This window comes from Channa argus, chromosome 13 (assembly GCF_033026475.1).
Source record: "Channa argus isolate prfri chromosome 13, Channa argus male v1.0, whole genome shotgun sequence".
Taxonomy (NCBI): Eukaryota; Metazoa; Chordata; class Actinopteri; order Anabantiformes; family Channidae; genus Channa; species Channa argus.
Genome location: NC_090209.1, coordinates 6817671 through 6832288, shown reverse-complemented (window position 1 = coordinate 6832288; position 14618 = coordinate 6817671). Strand labels below are relative to the sequence as shown.

Genomic DNA, 14618 nt, shown 5'->3' with positions numbered 1-14618 from the left:
TATCCACTCTCTCTCTCTCTTGCTCTCTGTGGCTCACTTCTGATAGCCCTCATCCTTTCCTCAACCCCTGTTTTATTTCATTTTATTTTGTATTTGGGCATCCTGGTATCACCTGTGGAAGAAAACATGATTTGTAGATCAAAGTGCACTGAAGATCTCAATTGCTTAGCATGTCTCACCGCTGCCATGTCCCTGTATTCTAACAAAGACATGCGCGTGCACTCCTCTTTGTCATTTTGTCTGGCATAAGATCAGAGAAGTTTCAGTGCAGCAGCTGATATGTTGTGGCTTGAGGGAGGGACTCTTGGTCATTTTTAATGCCTTTTCAATGGTTAGTCACCAGCACCTTGGCCTGTCTCTTTCCTACATTAATAATAATAATAATATCCAAGCATGTCATAGGTATCCGAATCCTTTTGACAAACTAAAAATGGACCACCATCCCGCTCCCTTAATGGTAAATGGTTAACTGTGTCCCACATAGCTGCAAGCAGCTGTTTTAGCCTTTCATACCTTTTCTCCTGCTGCCTGCTCTCCTCCCTGCCTCTTGGACCAGTAAATGAACACTCATTTGCAAGTTAGATAAATCCTTTGAATGTATTATTGATGCAAACAAATTAGCCTGTAGGCCCCAGACAATATCTAATGGAGCCTTGGCTTATGGGTGAGGTAGTTTCTAGCGAGGGCACTGTCTATGTTCCAGGATTGATGCCTGCTCTTCTGCCCCATAATTATTTCTCTTACAAATTATTCAGATGTTCTGATGCAGTTTGGGGTTTAAAACAGTGCTACTTATTGCTGCCTATAAGATTCCAGGCCTTAACCCTGCCACATTTATTAGTTTATTAAAGAAAAAAAAACAACTTGGGCAATTAGATAACTGGGATAAAGCCACTAAAATAAGGGAATGTGTTATTATTCAAGTTTATGCATGCGGCTCATAATTCACTGGGGTTTATGTTGCTGCTGTTTCATGGATATTGCCTTATCTTGTTGTTCACAAACACATGCACACATTTTAACAGCCCCATATAACCCTGCTCACATATTTACAGAGACTCAGACTGACTCCTTTTACAAATCTGCATAGAAACACTGACAGAATGTGTGTGGCTAACAAAGGTGCGGACACACACACACACACACACACACACACAGAAAAAGCAAGAGCGTATAAATTGTGCTTGTTGGCAACAGTATCGTAGAAGTCTAGGTTGTAAAACCATGCAAGTAAAAAGTGTGAGAGAAGATAAGAGAACAAGATGACTACTATCTTTAGTGATTAGGCCCCAATATTGATGAGAGCAAACGAGGGAAAGACAGGCTGGGAGAGGGAGGGAAAGAACAGGCCCCAGGGCTTGGGCCTAAACTCTCTTGTGGCCCCTGCTCTGTTCCTTTTCTGTAAGCTGGCAAGGGCCGTCAGGAGAAACATCAAAGGGTCCTATCTTTCCATCCGTCCCATACACACATACACAATCTGTATAAAAGTAAATGCATAGACACACTTTCCTCAGGGAGAAGTGCTCAGTTTCACATAATTTCCCCTTTTGTTCCACACTTTGACATCATAAATCAAAGCTGATGAATTATCACCAGCTGATGAGTTTTAAAGAGAGCCAAGACCTCCTATTCTCCCATGACATCCTACATTGATAGTCTGCACAATTCAACTGGCTAGAAAGTTTGCTATGTTTTCATGTAAAAAGTTAATATATAGCACTGTCATTTGTCCCCTCACACAGACCTGTCCAATTTCACAATCAGAAAACTGTTTATTGCCAGGCAGTACTAGGAATTTGTTGGTGTCAGGTGCCTATACATAATCTAGAATCTAAAGTTAGAATGCAAACGTGTCACAAACAACAATTATGAAGAATGTACACAGAGACAGAATAAAATACAATAAAAATAAACCAACAAGCCATGTACAGACAGTGAGTGTGTAATGGGAGGTAGTACAACTTGAAAAAATGCAAGTGACTGTTCGTGAGCAGGGGGGTTATCTGGGGTAGATTTGGGGGCTGTGCAGCAGACTGACTGCAGCGGGGAAGAAACTGTTCTTGTGACATGAGGTCCTGGTCTTGGAGGACTGGACCCTCTTGCCAGAGGGGAGGGTCTGAAACAGTTTGTGTCCAGGATGAGAGGGCACAGCTGCAATCCTGGCTGCCCTTCCACTAGCCAATAACCTTCTCAGCTGAGTGGATGATGAGATGCAGCTTGGCCTTGTCCCTGGCTGTGGCTGCAGCGAACCAGACTGTGATGGAGGATGTGAGAATGGATTTGATGATGGCAGTGTAGAAGTTTACCAACATCTTCATAGGGAGGCAAAACTTCCTTCAGCTGCCGCAAGAAGTACAGCCTGCTGAGCCTTCTTGGTGAGGGAGCTGATATTCTGCTCCCACTTGAGCTCTTGGGTGATTGTGGTGCCCAAGAAGCAGGCGGACTTGACAGAGGATTTCAGCCAGCTGTTTTTGGGCATCATTCATTATGCCCAACTTTTCAAACACATCACAGTACACAGACAGTAGTAGTAGTCACGAGATATTTTAAGCACTTGCAGCAATCAGATCAAACACAGGAACACACACATACGTCACACATCAATCAGCTGGCTATGATGTTGTGTTCCCATATTCTCTGCCTAGTATTCAGTGTGTGTAGAGGAAGTACTCATTACTCTGCTCTCTCTCAGGGCCAGACCTGTGTTAATACATTTTCTCCTCTTACCCCACCCCCGTGTCTCCTGCTCCCTCTGTTCCCTCTGCCTGCTTTTCAGCTGACTCTGGGCTTTGGCAATCTTATTTGCCTTTCGATCCAGATCAATCTCCATCTTAGCTACAGCTCCTGAATCATAAACATTTCACAGGCTCCACCTAGACACTGACAGACACAGGGCGGTGAGGGTCTGGTGTGAAATGTCTTTGGAAGCGGGTTGATGCTGGACTCTTCAGTCCAAACACAGTTCTGGTGACATCGCTCTGTCGAACTGTGCCACACACAACAAACCCCTTCCTGCGCAGCTGTTGCACTTGTCTTGGCCGGGTTGCATGCGTTTGACTGCGCGTCTGTGTGCATGTACAGGCACATGCACACACATATAAAAAGTGCATCTGCGTGTATGTCAGTAATGTATTATTCATAAGTCGAAACATTCATCTCAGTGAGACACCTTCAACAATTTGGAGACGCGGTGTGCTTAACGGCTTAATGTAGTTGCTGCAATTTGGCTCTCCTCTGGCTGATTAACACCGGCACTCCAGTCTTCACTTTGCTTTGCCTCACGGAGGATTAGGTGTTATAAGAAACATGGCTTCCAAGGGAGTTGATGAATATTTCCCCAAATTTACCTGACATTTTCTGATTGAAACGTCTTTCAGAATACCCACTCCCATTCTGTTTCTCTCTCACTGTTTTGTTGCTATCAGAGCAAGCTCAGGTGAACACATAGCATTTTGTAGGCAAAGATAGAATTACCTTGGACTGCTGTGTATAAAAAGTGCCCTATTGTCACTATGTGTTTAAATGGAGGATCAAAACTTTGCTTTTTCTAATTTTCCTATATCTCTACTTCCCTTTTTTTCTTCCCAACTTACATTATTGTGAAACAGCAGGTCAAACCTTTACTGTGTGCATGTGAGTGCTGCCAATAGTAGAGCAGTCAGCAAAGTGCCACCTCAGCACCTGTGCTTTAATGATTAATACCATATTGATGGTCTCAATTAATTTCCTATTACACTACCATAAGGCTGCAGTCGCTCTGTCTCTGTCACAGCCCTGCACTTGTTTTGGGGAGCCTCTTTGTGCCAGCTGCTGGATGGAGATAGTATGCTTCTCACTACCTCAAACACACATTTTCCCAGACAGATGTACAAAACATGCACACTCACAATCACACATTAAACTATCTTACAAAAACACACATGCACACTATTACACGCTGCCATGCTCCTTGCATTTCACCCACTTGCACACAGATAAACAAATAAAATGTAACTCTGTCTCTTTATTGAATCATTTTTAAAGGGGACTTGCTGTGTTTTAGTTCACAATGTTCAGAAATGATCAAAAAACTCTTTAGAGCCCCAGAGATTTAGCTACGCCTCTTTGTACAGTGCTCTGCAGCAATTTTACAAACCACTACTCTCACCTGATTGTGTGACTTTGGTATAGTATAACCCCCTGTGTTTTGCATTTGAACCTAGTGTGATGCGCAGCACTGCGATTTAGGCTGTTTTTTGAAGCCTATGCTTTGGTTCTTGCATAATCCCCTCTCCTGCAGTGGTGCTACATATTTGTAACAATGTGTAAGATACTGATTTATTCCCATGATGATCTCTTTCTGATCTTCAGCAACACATTCCCATGACCTTAACTGTCTATAGACCTGCTCAACTCGCAGTCTACACTGCCCCTGTAGAGGGTTTGGTGCAGTGCTTGTGTTTGTCGATCTACCTTGGCAGACTTACGATAGCACCTCTTCTCTTTCACTCTTCATTACCTTTTCATATCCCATTCACGACTTCTTATCTCTGACCACTCCATACTTCACCCCACAAACCCCTCTATCTCTCCCTAATATGCACTTTTCTATCTCAACCTAATTCTTTCATTCTGTCTCTCACACAACGCCACATTCACACGTCTTTATTGTTCATTTTTCATGTGAACATAATACACACCATTGGTTGCTAAGGAACCATTTGAGCATTTTTTCCCCCAGGGGCAGACATTTGACTACCCATTTGTAGTGCGTGTTGATGTCTGTGTGTTTGTGTGTGTGTGTGTGTGTGTGTGTGTGTGTGTGTCTGTGTGTGTGTAAGGCTAGTTTTTGTGCTTCCAGAGAGAGGTCTTGCCAAGCTGAGCTCTGAGGATACTCCAGTATCAAGCCCAGTAATAATAATGAGCCCCTCACCATGTTTGAGAGAGGATACAGGCTCTGCGATCCTGTGGCCATAGCAGTTGCCACAGTGTAATTCTCCTAATGCATGTGTGGTGCATGTATATATGTGTGTGTACGTATTTATATATATGTGTTCTTTGAACTTGGGCTTGACTTGCTTTCTTCTCTGTTATAACATCAACAGTTGCTGTTATTGTAATCTATTGTCATTCAGCGGGCCAATGCAGAGGCAGATTGTTGCCAGGTTGGACTGGCTTGCTGTTGGACACACATCACTCCTCCCTGTGACTCCCTGTTTTGAAATGCACCAGCACATTCTCTCCCCTGGCTGCTCCTGTGAAGTCCTGATTCACGCAGAGACATGGGTTGTGGCACATAAATAGCATGCCTTGTCGACTGGCATGGGGAGAAAGACGACGCACAAAAACAAATCAGACTCGGCACTGAAATGAAAGGGAGCTAGAGCAGACACGAGAGGAAAAGAGATTGCACTGTAGCCTAAAAGGAAGAGATGAAAATCAGAGGGCAGGCCAGTGGAAAAGAGTCAGAGAAAACCAGAGGTTAAGAGGTTATTCTGAGGCGAAAAGAAAAAAACCTGGTAGAGAGTGCACACAGTAAAATCCTTCCAGTGTCTTAGAGGTCTCAGTAACTTCATTTCCCTCCTTTTATTCCTGTGTGACTAGTGTCACCTGAATGGCTGCTGAAAATTAGGATCAGTGCCATGGGCTTAGCCAGGGCCATCATGGTAGCCGGATGTGCTCCTGATGGCCTCTCTGAGGCCCCTAGGCACTTTGGGAGCACCACTACTAATGGAGAGGGTAGTGTGCTCTGTAAGGGCCTTAGGAAGAATAAGTAGGTTGTAAACTGTGAGTTGAGTTGTGGCAGTTAAACGGGCTTCAGTGCCTTACTGGCCAGCTTACCGCCTGACTTACTGCGCTTTTGCTTGGCATCCAGCGTTCTCCTCTATATTCAGTCTCTGAATACTGGCCTTTTGCACTTTTATTCTACTGCATGCAGACGCTTGGCACAGTAACAAACACTCCACACTCCACCATTTACTGTAGTGCTCTGCACAAATAAAATATTTCAAAGCAGGGAGGAGCCACACACTGAAATAGACGAGCACGCTCTTTCATACTCACTCACGGACATGTAGAAATGCGGGTTGCACTCACATCTGCAAGATTACACGCACAAGTTCGCATACACGTGCACACACACACACACATTTACAGACTTGCATTTCCCTGCCCAGAGTGAAGCAGTTCTGCCCCTCTAAGCTGAGTTATTTAAAGCCCCGCTCTCAACTCCATCGGAGTGATTATGTGCTACTGAATTAAACATCACAGGCCTCAGCCCCTGGCTTCCTCTGAAACACACTCAAACATGCTGGCCTCTTCCTGTTCCTCAAAAGTCCAAGTCCTGCCTTTTATATCTCCCAGCCTGTACACTAGGTAGTGGAGGTAAAGAGGTGGAGTATAAATCTTCACTAAATCAGGATCCCCTGCTGCGCCTCTTGCTTTGCCGTCCCTCTCACAGACTTTGGACAGAGGCAGTTGAGGCAGTTCACGTTTAGACAGCCTCCGTAAACTGGATCCTGCCCCTAGATTCGTATGCACCCTGGGAATTATTGTACTGTATATTGGCACTCAGGCAGTGTCATAGTTGTTTGAGAGCTGGGTGCAGTAAAGGGTGAACTGTAGCAGTTAAGTTAAGCGTTGACTCAAGACACCCCAATTAAGGGGTCTATATTCTAAACTGGGAACATTTGAACAAAGAAGTTGTCACAGAGGACGCAGAAAGAGGGGAGGAAGCAGGTTCAAATAGGGGACTGCTCTGCTACCTAGAAAGGAGCTTCAGGCTCTTTGCTGGCTTTTTAGGGGAGGGTATGGTGTGGGTTTTTGTTTACCTCTGTGTGTGTGCTTGTTTGTGTTCATGTTCATGTGCTACACGTGTGTGTCTGTGCTTCTGTGTGTCGCACGAGGCAAGGCACCAGCCAACCACCCCCACATACCAAAACACACCCGTTGGCAGTGAGAGATAAAAGTTTCAAACAAAAGGAAGAAGTCTTGTGCCTCGTGGAGGTGAACTTACAGCACCACAGAGGCAGTTGACCTTGAAATGAGCAGTGGTGTTTGGGGACAGGCAGGGGAGGGCAGTGTTCAAGAGTGCAACCTCAGTGCCAGAGGCCAGAAGGCTGCCTAATGACTGGCAAGCCATGCCATCCATCACCATGCCACTGCCAGGGCAACTGCCCCCGCACAGCCAAGAGAGCGTGGCCTTAATCACCCCTTGTACCCATTGAGTGGACCACAACACATGACATGTAACACATATGCACATAAAACTGCTCAGACATATGTAAAGATTCACACCAGTTCTAATAAACAGTGCACGCACAGACACCATGAATATGCAGTAATAATAGCAGATGCACTCACACTCACAGCTCATTGCACTCATTCTGGATGCATACTGATATGCCAACCAACATACAGAAATCTGCCTCTAGACACTCATTCACACTCTATTTATAATTCAGTGTAGGTAGACGCCAATACATAAAGGCACAGATACATCCACAAACACACCAGCACATGCACCTCCCCTCTTTATTTATGACTTGATTGTTTGTGACAAAACAATTGCTTTCTCCTGCTTTCATGATATTTTGTATTGAAATTTATATCCCTGTAGCCTGCTAGTTCAATTCTTTCCTCCAAGAACTGCCTCGTTCCTTTCCTCCTTTGCTTCCCTATTCCTTCCTAAGAGCAAAAGGGAGATGGGAGGTGGGGGGTTCCCATACTTGAGCACCTGTCTGCTTTTTTTCTACTGTATGACAGACTTTGAAGCCCCCATTCATCGGTGGGAGATATTTTATCTGAGAGGAACAAGGTTTCACTGGCTGATACACATTCCACGAAGCATTCCCTCTCAATTAAGATCCTTTCATGTTAATGGCGTTCTTATCGCCCCTGTGTATGGTTTCCGACTATGGTAGAGCAAAACCATGGAGCAGAGCTGCCTGCCGGACACTATCAGTTATCTGTTATTTCCATTCTTCTTTCTATCTCTGTCCCTCTCTCTCCCCATGCATCTCTATGTCGATCCCTGTCGTAATGAGCGATGGTGGGCTGTTAGAATAGCAGCTACATGGAGGTGTTCCAAAGGACTGGCACATTTGGTGCAAGGTTACAGAGACTTAACGAGACAGCGAACATATTACTTGACCACTCATACCAGATTTCATCAATAGATGTGCTTTGTACTTAAGTCCGAGTTAGTTATATTTAAGCTGCAGCTTCACATTCAGCAGAATATAGAAGGTCATTGAATCTGTCTCCACCGACATCTAACTCTGTCTGTGTCTTTGGCTCCATTAGTGAGCCTTTCTCTCATTTTTCTCTCTCTTTGTCTTTTGGAGTAGAACAGGGTGTATAACTTCAGGACGAGGTAGGCAGTCACTGAGAGATCGTAGGAGCACTAGCTGTCTCTAAGTGCGTGGGTGCCAGAGAAACCTGTTGCCTGGCTACAACAACACCTTTATCCCCCGGTTGCGATAGCGATGTCTTGCATATCGCATATGCATGTGTATATGTGGATGTGAGTCTGAGTTTTGGCACAGCAGCTATTCATGGGTACCTGTAGACAGAGAATGTGTGTGTTATTTTAGATGTGCATGCATGTCTTTGCACACTGATGTATGTGTGTGTGATTGCGAGAGAGAGAGTCGTGAAAGGAGAGGCAGGAAGGCGCTCCACCACCCACTCAGCAGGCCTTCCGCCCCCATGGCTGACTCCCCAAGACTCTGCTAGTAATTAGCTCAACATCTATCCATCTGTTCTAGGGAGGTGCAGTAAACATTAACACAACACAGCAACATCAAAACGCTAACTGGAGACACATTTTATGCATACATGAAACATCCATGATTTATCAGTTGGCACACATGGTAGCAGAAATAGCCAACATACTCACATGTGCATTTAAGTATTTGTAGCCTCAAGCTCATGCGCTATCATACAAACCTTTAGATGCATTCTTGTGTGTAATATATATATATATATATATATATATATATATATATATATATATAAAGAAAGAGAGAGAGAGAGAGAGTAAATACAAACACGTTCACATCCTCGCCCACATGCACACCACAGGCTGCTGCAACTATATCCCAGTCTTCCCTTCCACTGCGGAAGTGAGGCTGGAAAGCTGCCCTGAGACCCGCATGGGAAACCAGTGAAAAAACAACCAAAAGACTACATTACACAATTAATCAATAAGTTAATGAGATCTCATTTTGTCTGGAAAATAGTATCCAGGAAAAAAAGTTCCCCCTCAGCCTTTTTCATCTACTGCTGGAGAACCAACTCCTGATATTACACTGAGGAAAAAGAAAGCAGCCAGCAGGAAATTAAATTAAATTACCATCCTGATAGATTTATGTGACGCTTTACATTTTCATTGTGTTGTTTTCCTCTGGAGGTGGATCTGGGTTAGAATAGAACGGTTAAAGATGTAAAGTAAGACTAAATGGCAAAACACACATGGAAAGGGAGTGAAAGTTTTAGACGTCATAGCTGAGCTGTACAGCTGCCACACGGTTACTTACATGGCATGTGTGAAAACAGCTGGCAGTGTGAGTGTTAGAAGAAGGAGATTGTGCGAGTCCACATCTATGACTGTGCATAGCCAACTCTTGTGTGTCATTTGAATATATATTTGTCTGTTACAGTATGCTAATGAGTCTGTTTTCTTTGTGTCTGTGCTTGGGTTTTTGCACACACTTAAGCTGTGTGTCTATGCATAATCACTCCCGCCTGTACCAATACATCCACATACATTTATGTACGCCTATAATTGAATGAAGCTATCTACATTCTACACTCTCATTCCAAGTAAAGATTGAGGGCATCTCTAAGCTATTGACACAGCTGGTGATGCCATCTGGGGGTATCACACACAGTCCTGTGCCAATCTCCATCCAAGTAGCGCGTCAGTCGTAACCTAGTGTCCATACCAATGACAGGGGACAAGGAAAACAGTGAAATTACACACTGCCGCCAGTCCCAGCTGCTGGTAGAAGTGGTGGAGGGAGGTCATTAGTCCTCCTGATACTGCTGTACATACGCCTTGTTTCTGTTTCACGACTGGAGCTGTGACTGCCAAGATACAACAGGGATGATGGTAATTCTTGAGATGTTTGGGATGTTTTCTGTTCCTTTTTTTTCACAGAGATAATTGTTTCTGTGGATCTGTGTGCCCCCAACCACACCCCTGTCTGATGAAAGGGGAGCGGGAGAGAAGGAGAGGGCGGAGTGTTCTCACAGATTAATGGTACACACTGAGAGGGAGCACAGACCTACGGTAGCAGTGGCTTGATTTATTTGCCACTTAGCACTGATGACGCTTCAAAGTGCAGCCACGCACACATGTAGTCACGGCATTTTTCTCTATCGAAGTCTTTGTTGATTTGTCGATTCTTGCGTCTTGTTTAGCTGTGAGTGTAGGCACATGTGTAAGTGTGGCTTTGTGTGCGTGATTTAACCTTTTTCAAACACCTCATCGGGATTTCTTCATTGCACTGCATAATTGCTTAAATATATGGCTGCCTACAGATTGCATCGATGTTTTGACAGTTATAATCTGTGTAGCTTTGGTTTTTTTTCTATGTGTCGCTATGGAGATATTGTATCGGATTTCCTGTTATGTACTGTATTGTTTAGTCAAATTGGACATAATAAATTGAAAGTAATAAGCACTGAAACAGAAACATTTCTTTGCCATACTTGATAATCAAAGGTTTTCATGGTTACAGAAGCAAATTGATGTTGTTCAGACTGGCAAAAATTCCCGTTAAACTGTACCTATTATTCATAAGCTGTCAATTTAGGGAATTTGCAGAGGTAACCCAGTAACAATTTGCAGGCAGCAAATTGTTGAGTTTTGACTTGGTAAATACAGGCAGAGTTAATTGAGGGCATCAACTCACCATGTGGGAGGACTTGACAAAATGCCATAAGAGTGTTACATGAACACACATTGTAATTATCACACATAGTCGCATAAATGAGTGCAGGCACTATCGTACACATTCAAGCAGCCACACTGTTTGAGATACGGAGATATAGTGCAGATAGTCACATAATGAGGGAGATTACTGCAGATTTCTCATCCTGGATTTGTTCTGCTCCCTGGTTGTGTTTTGGGTTTTGCATTTCCTCTTCTGTGCTTGGGCTCTATGGTCTGTGTTGGGGTTACCATGCAGTAACATTTCTCACCATCCAGCTGGCGTGTTCCACATAAAAGCCTTCACAGCTGAGGTACAGCGTCTACAATATGTGTCACTACTTTTTGGTATTTCATATTCAAGAAATGATGCTCTTCGTCTGAGACTGCTGTCCCACCTCATCTAAAACCCTATTCCTCGTCTCTGTTTTCTTCGTAGAACCCTGATATTGTGCTCGTCCACTATTTGAATGTTCCGGCCATTGAGGATTGTGGGAAACCATGCGGTCCAATCCTTTGCTCCATCAATACAGACAAGAAGGAGTGGGCCAAGTGGACAAAGGAGGAACTTATCGGCCAGCTCAAGCCTATGTGTGAGTATAAGTTGTAATTCCATTCAGAAATGTGCATTCATCACTTCTTGTCACCCTCAGTCTCAACTTTTATTTATAGCATTTAATAAAATAGTTTGCACTTAAAAGGATTTACCACTCTTTACAAGTTTACATGCATTGCAACACTCCGGTGGCTGCTGTTTTTGTCTGAGGATGATGAGCTGGTGCTGCCCCAGCACCTCAGTCAGAGGGCATCTTCGGCCAGTGAGTGCACGCTCTTCCTGGAGCCGTCTGCTAGTCACGGGTCAAAGCTCAGCTCTTTACCTGGACCTCTGGCACCAGTCTGGCCAGGCTGCGAGTGCACATCCTCTTTGGCCCGTGAAGTAAGGCAAGGCAGGAGAGGGCAGCAAGCTGGTTATTGATTCATGTTAATGCGTGCAAGCAAAAATGTCTGACTCACCAGAAATCCCCCTCCACCCTTCCCCTGGCGCTTATTGCCCCTTTTCCCCTCTCAATAGATTCCTCCCTGTTATTATAATCTGTACTCATGCTCTGCGAGATACACATGAGTCACTGTAGCTGCCAAAGATTGAAGCATTGTTTTAAAAAAGTTAGTTTTTGTCTGATGATAACTCCCAAATGGGAAATCTGTGGGCACCAAAAATCTTTCAGAGAGCTGTAAAGATAACTTTCCCAGCCAGAATGAGACTCAGGTGTGTCTGGCAGAAGCCAGCAGGGCTGTGACTGATCTTCCATTGGCCAATTATTGGTGATGTGACCAGGTAAAGAGGAACGTGTCAGCAGCTTTACAAGCACACAGGCTTGCTGGCCGCATACTGATGAGGCCGTCTGGCCCATGATGACTGAGGTCTTGGCTATATTGTTATCCTCCTCACTGCTCTGCTTGCTATCAATTTTAAGACAGATTTTAACATAAAGCCTTACCTCAGGACAGCCAATGAGCAACAGCTTACTGTATTCATTATGTCTGTGGCCTAATGTAAAAACCAAGCACCATTTGCAGTAATGCGTAAAGTCATTAACTTTGGGAGTTGTTGGGACGGGTGAGGGTGAGTATGAGATGCCTTCTAGCTGCCAGGCTACATGAGGGGGCTACATAAAGAGCAAAAAAAATCCCTCTCCTGCTTTCTGTCTTTGCTTTCTATCGTTCACTTCTTTTCTATCCCTCTTTCTTTCTCTTGAAAAAGTCAGAATGTCAACAAAAGCTCACTGATGGAGCAAAATTGCCATCTAGTGGTGCTCGCAACACTCGCAACGCCATCACAATGTGAAGGGTGAGGACTTGCAATTAGATTTCCTATAAATAATCAATGCATTATTTAATCCAGGGCTACCCTATATCATAGAAAGCACAAGTTTAAATGTCAGTAAGATGGGTCTTTGAATAATTTTTTGTATAGAGCAAACCTTCCTGGTTTCCTTGGCTATTGTATAAGTAAAGCAGTAGGACAGGTTTCCCTTCTCCTATTTTAGGCCTGTGCAAAACCACCAAACACTGTAGTTTGACTGAAAGTGTGTGCAGCACAGTTTGCTTGACACTGGATTATATATGGCAAGTTTGGCTGTATGTTAGGATTTTCTTCCCATATAATGCTTTTGGTTTCCCTTTCACAAGCTCGTTTGTGTCAGCACACAGACCCTTAATTTAATGTCAAAGAAATACTTTTTCCAGAACATTGTCATCTTTTTGCAATATAATTGCCCTCTTCCATCTCGCTGTTCCTTTTTGTTATTCTCCTCACGATATTTCAGTGCGCAAACCATTTGACACCTCTAATGATTCAAAAAAACAACAAAGGAAAACTGTGGATTTCATGGATCAGTTGAGCTTATTCTGTCTCTCCTCAACAACACACTCAGACACACTCTCTCTCCAGCTCTCAGTCACAGAAACTTTCACATGCACGAATGCTCATACACAGGAGTTCAAATATAAGCCCTGTGAAACATGGCCTTGTCCGACCTCACCCTCCATAACGCCCTGCGGTGTTTGATGAGAAAGACTGGAAGCAAGGGGGTGAATAGAAGGGGGAAGAGAGTGCATCTTAGTCACGCTAGAGTTGCATAGATGAGGCAGCCAGCTTGATTCACTCTTTTGGTCTAATGCTATAAACACGCAGTGCTCTCCCAAGCTATGCCCCTGGACTGCTGACAGATAGCGCATGAGCAGCTTTAACAAACACTCATATAGACAGAAGGCCTGTCTCTGGGCTAGATAGACAGGACCAGAGAAGAACACACCCGGGCATGATAGACAGGGCTGGGCCTCTTGTAAACTATTGTTCTCCACTGTCCTATATAGTGTCCAGTGGTGCGGAGACATCTGCCCTACAGATCAACTGTGTTTGTCATTACAGCCATGTGATACTGCTTATGACAGGATGCAGTCATCAAGATGATGATGTGACTGGGGTGCTGTTTGGTGCCTCCTCTGTTGCTGCCATCAGGATTAAGCCTACTGGCAGTGCCCCTGTCATATCTGCTTTGGAACATAACTCTCAGTATGAAGACCAGACAGGCAGACATTGTGGTGACTGTATGTCAACAACCCCCAGCCTCTGGGGGTGGGGGACACCAGTCTAGATGAAGAGGGCCGTAGCAATTCTGCCATGAGAGATCCAAGCAACAGGGAGACAAGACTGGTTGGACAAATAGAGACACCATTACTGTTCATGGTGGATGTAAGCTGGTACATTAGGCTCTCACTCTTGCTCTGTCACCTTCTCTGAATCAAAGCAGCAGAACGAATGTCCTTCTGTCCTGCAGCCTCGCTGTTGGCTGTCTCACAGAAGGGTATTCATGACAGCGTTTTAAGTATGCCGATGGCCCCGTCGTCTCTGTGTTAGTAATGCTAGCATCATCTAATTTCTGCTGTTTGCATTACACGCTGTCAGGAGGTAAATGTCTAATGGGATCCCCAGACAGACACAATTATTTCTGCAGTAGTTACAGTGACATTAGATGAAATGTTTCCATTGCATTTGGTGTCCAGTCTTTTTTTTTTCTACTCATTCACTGTAGATTAATGAATCTGACTTTCTAATAGAGCAAAATTATGTTTCTATTACCTGCCACAGCGAGTTGTCTGTGCAGCCTATAAATATAGTTTGATCTTAGCAGCTCTGCTG

The 14618-nt window shown here is 44.2% G+C and overlaps 1 protein-coding gene across 10 annotated transcripts in view; it reads left to right on the top strand.

Annotated features, from left to right (window-relative positions):
- Positions 1–14618, top strand: part of camta1a (calmodulin binding transcription activator 1a) — a 269527-nt gene that overhangs the window by 226085 nt on the left and 28824 nt on the right. For all 10 annotated transcript variants that reach the window (XM_067526780.1, XM_067526775.1, XM_067526770.1 and 7 more), the window contains one exon: positions 11355–11508. In XM_067526780.1, the coding sequence (XP_067382881.1) occupies positions 11355–11508 (154 nt within the window). The remainder of the gene's footprint in view (positions 1–11354; positions 11509–14618) is intronic.